General features: G+C 45.2%; 1 protein-coding gene across 3 annotated transcripts in view; it reads right to left on the bottom strand.

Annotated features, from left to right (window-relative positions):
- Positions 1 to 528: 528 nt before the first annotated feature.
- Positions 529 to 7,085, bottom strand: part of lrrc29 (leucine rich repeat containing 29) — a 29,667-nt gene continuing 23,110 nt past the window's right edge. For all 3 annotated transcript variants that reach the window (XM_043707483.1, XM_043707484.1, XM_043707485.1), the window contains 2 exons: positions 4,771 to 4,988; positions 529 to 1,961 (listed from right to left, as the gene is read on the bottom strand). In XM_043707483.1, coding sequence (XP_043563418.1) covers positions 1,790 to 1,961; positions 4,771 to 4,988 — 390 coding nt within the window. In that variant the 3' untranslated portion in view covers positions 529 to 1,789. The remainder of the gene's footprint in view (positions 1,962 to 4,770; positions 4,989 to 7,085) is intronic.

The following is a 7,085-nucleotide window of genomic DNA, read 5'->3' as shown; positions in this document are numbered from 1 at the left end:
ATCTCCTGGCAATGAACAGGGATCAGCTTTTACCCAAAGGCTGAGTGTAGGCCGATCAGATTAGGCAGTGCAGATCAGCAGTCTGAACTGAAATCTGTCCATCAGTTGTTTAATTACAGGATTCCTCTAACTGAGCCACTAAGGGATCTGCCTTCTTTCTACAGTTTGTTTGTAGTTTAAACATTGATTTACTGGCTATGGCCAGAACTTGCCATGCTTTATTGTTCACTATTGAGAAAATAGTGGGAAGCCCCTGTCTTGAACAACTGTAGTCTACATACTAGGTACATTCACAGTGCTGATAAGGAGGGATTTCCAGGATTTTGACCAAGAAATCCAGGACTTTTCAGACAAAGAAAAAACTGTGATATCGTTCCACGTCAGGGTGGTGAGCACCTCAGAGGCAACTTGCAATGGTATACCCTTTATCCCTGAGGTTTGGTTGATGCTGTGAAAAGTATCTTACATGCTTTTAGTTTTGTTATGCATACACATTAACAGAAAAGGAGCAACGGGTGAGAAGGGATATGGTGCTTCACAGTCGCACAGCGTTCTTCTTAAGCCAAGCCAAAATGGTACAATGAAACATTGCAGAAAATAAGCTTTATTTTAAACAGCACATGAGCAAGAACAGCCCCATTGGCACAGTCAAGCAGCTTAAAACTTAAATTCAGTTTCTCATCAAGAACACAACAGAAGCAAACCTTTAGTTGGATTTGAACTTTTTTTTTAAATTTCAACTTGAAGTAACAGGTAAGGGTAAAACTTTAGTACTGTGTCCTGTCAGCATAGCCGCTGGCAGGTCTGCAGAGCAAACATACACCGTACTGAGGCAAATACCAAGCAGTTGGAGGAACTTGCACCCTAACAACTCAGTAGGTTTAGAGTTTTAAACAGAGATACCATCCAAAGCCAGCAAAGATCAAACACCTCGGAGGATACAAATTTAATCTTACGCACCATTTTCTTTAGCAGTTGAGCCCTGGCTGGGAGTGAGGCTGTGAAATTTGCTTTAATCTTGACGTGAGCTTGGCAGCTTTTAGTAAGAAGAGCTGCCTGTACAGCACAGAATACCTCTGCAGTTCAGTCTGATGTGAGTCTGCATGGAAGACTGGGTGGATATGCACATCGCAATTCAGGTACAAAAATCAAGGCGGAGGGAGGTGCGGCTAAAAGTTCTGTTCAAGATTTGATCAGTTCCTCCTTAGTGATGTTTAATACAGCATGGGGGCTGTTTTGCAAAGAGAAACATTTCTGAACTTGCTCAAAGAAACACCTGCCCTGGGCGTTCCCTTTGTACTTTCCCTGCTGTGCTAGGCACGACGATGGGTGGCAGGGTACAGCAGCTATCTTTGCTGGAAACAGCGATAGGTGCCAGCTTTAAAGTCCAGCCAGTCAACTCACCATTCTTCCGATCAGAAGGAACGAAAGGATGAAGTTCAGGTGCTTTCTATTTAGAAATTAAAGAATTCCTGATGCAGAAAGTGGTACTGCCCCAGGTGGGGAAGGAAACAAAATGATGCATGTCCAGTTCCTGACTGCAGGATACAACTTGAGGACTGAAAAAAATTTCCGAGGTTCACACAGCATGCTCCACACTCACCTTTCTGCATCTCAACTTCATCAAACCCAAGCAACGCACGTTCAAAGAAAAACCTGCAGCGACACCTGAGATGTTGGCGTTATCAAATTGAACCCCGGGAACCACAGTACTCTTGTCAATATTTCGAAGCCTGCTTTCATCTGCACAGGCACAAAGAGCTGTGTTCTCTGACTCATCCATCCAGCCTCATTCCAAGAGGGAGGAACTGGTCTGCTCCTCCAGGTATTTGGCCTTGACGCTGGTGAGTCTGGGGTGAGCTAGCTGAAGCCGCTCGATGTCTCTGATCGTCAGCCCACTACACATGGAAACATCCAGACTCCTCAGCCACTGACATTCCTGCATGAGGACCTCTAGTGCCCTGGGAAGGTGAAACAGTGTGATGGAGAGATGACAAACACAAGGATAAAATTACATTGAATTTTGCAGCAGCAGAAAGCAGGTCCAAGCTGGTGTTGGTACATCCCAGAAGACCTCTCCCAAGAAGTTAAAAATCACACCACACCAGGTTATAGTCCAACAGGTTTATTTGGAAGCACTAGCTTTCAGAGTGTTGCTCCTTCATCAGGTGATTGTGGAGTATAAGGCGCAGAATTTATAGCAAACATTTAGTGTGATGTAACTGAAATTATATATTGAAAAAGACCTGGATTGTTTATTAAGTCTCTCATCTTTTAGAATGACCATGGTGGTTTCAGTTCTTTCATATGTAAATCCCAGAGATTTTTTAAAGTTACAATCTCAAGTGAACTTTAACAATTGTGACCAGTGGAATGCCACAAGGATCAGTGCTGGGTCCACTGATTTTCATCATTTATATAAATGATTTGGATGCGAGCATAAGAGGTATAGTTAGTAAGTTTGCAGATGACACCAAAATTGGAGGTGTAGTGGACAGCGAAAAGGGTTACCTCAGATTACAACAGGATCTGGACCAGATGGGCCAATGGGCTGAGAAGTGGCAAATGGAGTTTAATTCAGATAAATGCAAGGTGCTGCAATTTGGGAAAGCAAATCTTAGCAGTACTTGTACACTTAATGGTAAGGTCCTAGGGAGTGTTGCTGAACAAAGCGACCTTGGAGTGCAGGTTCATAGCTCCTTGAAAGTGGAGTCGCAGGTAGATAGGATAGCGAAGGCAGCCTTTGGTATGCTTTCCTTTATCGGTCAGAATATTGACTACAGGAGTTGGGAGATCATGTTGCGGCTGTACAGGACATTGGTTAGGCCACTGTTGGAATATTGCATGCAATTCTGGTCTCCTTCCTATCAAAAGATGTTGTGAAACTTGAAAGGGTTCTGAAAAGATTTACAAGGATATTGCTGGGTTTGAGCTATAGGGAGAGGCTGAACAAGCTGGGGCTGTTTTCCCTGGAGCATCGGAGGCTGAGGGGTGACCTTAAAGAGGTTTACAAAATTATGAGGGCATGGATAGGATAAATAGACAAAGTGTCTGTGAGAGTGTGTGTGTATGTGTGTGAGTGTGAGCGTAAAGGGGTATAAGTCTGTGAGAGGGTGAGTGTCTGTGTGAGCGTATGAGTGAGGGTCTGCATGAGTGTATGGGTCTGTAGGAGTGTGTGTTGTGTGTCTATCTGTCTGGTGTTGTGTGATTTTTAACTTTGTACACCCCAGTCCAACACTGACATCTCCAAATCATGTCTCCCAAGAAGCACTTTATCCAATTTTCAAAGACATCTTTTTCTTAACCTTGTATGCTGCATGCTAAATAAAAACCACTGTCAATCAGAAAGAAAACCAGAAATTGCAAGAAAAGCTCAGCAGGTCTGGCAGGGTCTGTGGCGAGAAATCACGGTTCACGTTTCGGATCGGGTGACCCTTCCTCAGAACTGAACTGTGTACTCTGACTTCTCACCATAGATGCCACCGGATCGGCTGAGCTTTTCCAGCAATTTCTGTTTTCCTTCCCCGTATGTCATCTGCTTCAGTTATTCCACACAGTAACATTCTCCAGGTAAAGGAAGTTCTCCCAAATTCCTTCCTGGATTTATTCCTGCTCTTTCTTACACTTACAAGCCCCGTAGCGTGGAGGAGGATGCAGGTGCTGCGTCCACCTTGCAGAGAATTTGGCCCACTCTGTGCGAGAGAGGATAAGGAGACACCATTTTGCCCTGATATGAGACAGGGTGACTGGCTCAGAACCAGCAGCAGCTACCCTGAGTAATTTTCACCTGCTTGATTTGGCTGAGGCAAACTCTAACACTCGAGATTGCAATCCAGGCCACCACTGGCTGACTCGGTGCAGACTGGTACTGAATCGGTGACTTGGCTGAGCCACTTACCAAGGCAGCAAAAGGAATCCTGCTTTGAAAAGTGACACCCCACGCACTCTGGTTAAATGTAAGAATGAGATATTTGCATTTATGTAGTGCCTTTCTCAGTGACAGGGCATTCCAAAGTATTTTTACAACCAATCCTTTTGGTGTGTCATCACAGTGGCATTGTTGGAAATGTAACAGCAAAAACTGTGTGTGGCAAATGACTAAACACCTTGATGCTGAAGGTTAAAGAATAAATACTGATCTGAACTCCCGAGAGTTTGATTAGATTAGATTAGATTAATTACAGTGTGGAAACAGGCCCTTCAGCCCAACAAGTCCACATCGACCCACCGAAGCGTAACCCACCCAGACCCATTCCCCTACCTTTACCCCTTCACCTAACACTACGGGCAATTTAGCATGGCCAATTCACCTAACCTGCACATTTTTGGATTGTGGGAGGAAACCGGAGCCCCCGGAGGAAACCCACGCAGACACGGGGAGAATGTGCAAACTCCACACAGAGAGTCGCCTGAGGCGGGACTTGAACCCGGGTCTCAGGCGCTGTGAGGCAGCAGTGCTGACCACCGTGCCGCCCACAAGTTGTTGTCTCCTTTGCTTACATCCACCAGAGAAGATTAACATTGCTTCAGAAGAGCAGAACCCCTCTGACAATGCGCAATAGTGTACTGCAAGCATCTGCTCAACCATTTGGTCAACGTTCTGACCCAAATCCAAGCACCAGGTCAAAAGCTGACCCCTCCCGTCCTGTACAACACCTGGCCTTTGAACACTAAATCATCCAGAATAATATAACCAGAGTCAAACCTCACTTCACACACAGCAAAATACCCCAAGTACTGCATATTCCTTTCAAACAGTTTGTGACTTACTGGCTGGTGATCTTATCGCAGCAGGAGATTTCAAGGTTAGTGAGCCTCTTCATGTGGTTTGCAGCAGTGATCATCCCTTGGTCAGTCAGTTGGCCACAGTGGCTGAGGGATAGCCCTTCCAGGCTCCGGCAATGCTCTGCAATGGAGACCACGCTCTCGTCCGTTATCTCGCGGACCATGTTCAGTGACAAGGTCTTCAACTCCTGAAAGCGGATTTCCTGGGGATGCAATTCAAAAGGATTAGCTTGCCAGCTCAGCTTCAAGTTCTCTTGTTGGTTAGCATTCTACATCAGGGAAGTGAGGGTGCAGTGGTAATGGTGGTGGTCTAGCAAGCCTGGGCAATGTTCTGCGGAATCTCATCACTGCAGATGGTGAAATCTGAATTCAATAAAATCTAGAATAAACAGCTTGCCCTGTTTGTAACCATTGTCAAATTCCCTTAAAACCCATCTGAATCATAGATTCCCTACAGTGTGGAAACAGGCCCTTTGGCCCAACAAATCCACACCGACCCTCAAAAGAGTATCCCATTCCCCTACCCAATATTTGACATTTCCCCCTGACTAATGCACCTAACCTACACATCCCTGAAAACTATGGGCAATTAAGAATGGCCAATTCACCCTGACCTGCACATCTTTGGACTGTGGGAGGAAACCAGAGCACCTGAAGGAGACCCACGCAGAGAATGAGCAAACTCCGCACAAACAGTCGCCAGAGGCTAGAATCGAATTTGCGTCCCAGGTGCTGTGAGGCAGCAGTGCTAACCACTGTGCCGCAGTCGTGTGTGGGTTATGGTATGCATGTTAATGCAGTCACTCTCTTCATTCCACTACCAAGAAACGTAAGGATCTGCACTAATTTAGTAAATTAACCAAAGGATGCCAATTGGTTATGGATGTAGGTACATGCCAGGTAGCACATATATTGAAAGAGAAGACAAAGGATAAGAATAGATCATGAGGTGAGAGTTTTAGGTTAATGGTAACACAAATTTAAAGAACTCAGATTAGAAATCAATGCATTACCTTAACCCAATATAGAACATCAACAAAACTACATGTAGACTACAGTGCATTCTAGCAAGAAAAGCAGAACTGATATTAAATGGTCATTGGATAAACATATGGATAAAAATGAAATCGTGTAGGTTAGATGGGCTTCAGATTGGTTTCACAGGTCGGCACAACATTGAGGGCTGAAGGGCCTGTCTTGCACTGTCATGTCGTATGGACTATGTTACAGTGGACAAGGATAAAAGATGAAAAGGGTGAATTGGGCATTTCGCTCTCAACTACCAAGCTCCGAACCAGCGTCGGTTTATAGGGCTGGGGAAGTGTTGAACTGTGATCACTCTATAATCCCTCATGGCATGGATATCAGAGAATCGCAGAAAGAGGCCATTCTGCCCATTGAGCCTACACCAACTCTCTGAAGATCACTCCACCCAGACCTACCCCTCCACCCCATTCCTGTAACCCCGTATTTCCCATGGCTAATGCACCTAGCCTACACATCCCTGGACACTATGGGGCGATTTAGCATGGTCAGTTCACCGAACCTGCATATCTTTGGATTGCAGGATGAAACCGGAGCACTGGGAGGAAACCCACGCAAACACGGGGAGAATGTACAAACTCAACCCAGACAGTTTCCCAAGGCTGGAATAGAACCCGGGTACATGGTGCTGTGAGGCAGCAGTGCTAACTGGACTATAACTCGAGAATAAATGATACCAATGTTTGAATTTGTTTGTCTGTATTTCAATCCTATGATTTCAAGGACATAAACCAAACTCTGTACAATATTAAACCTAAAACCATATCATTCTAGCCCCATAGTATAACGGGGTAAAGCAACAGACCCATTAACAAAACCAGTGACTGCTCTATCAAGTGAATCCATCAAGAATGAGCTGGCTCAGTACTTAGAATCATAGAGATGTACAGCACGGAAACAGACCCTTCGGTCCAACCCGTCCAGGCCGACCAGATATCCCAACCCAATCTAGTCCCACCTGCCAGCACCCAGCCCATATCCCTCCAAACCCTTCCTATTCATATACCCATCCAGATGCCTTTTTAAATGTTGCAATTGCATCAGCCTTCACCACTTCCTCTGGCAGTTCATTCCATACACGTACCACCCTCTGTGTGTGAAAAAGTTGCCCCTTCGGTCTCTTTTATATCTTTCCCCTCTCACCCTAAACCTATGCCCTCTAGTTCTGGACTCCCCCACACCAGGGAAAAGACTTTGCCTATTTACTCTATCCATGCCCCTCATAATTTTATAAACCTCTATAAGGTCATCCCTCA

This window comes from Chiloscyllium plagiosum, chromosome 17 (genome assembly GCF_004010195.1).
Source record: "Chiloscyllium plagiosum isolate BGI_BamShark_2017 chromosome 17, ASM401019v2, whole genome shotgun sequence".
Taxonomy (NCBI): Eukaryota; Metazoa; Chordata; class Chondrichthyes; order Orectolobiformes; family Hemiscylliidae; genus Chiloscyllium; species Chiloscyllium plagiosum.
The sequence above is the reverse complement of the archived record's forward strand: the minus strand, read 5'-3'. Positions and strand labels throughout refer to the sequence as shown.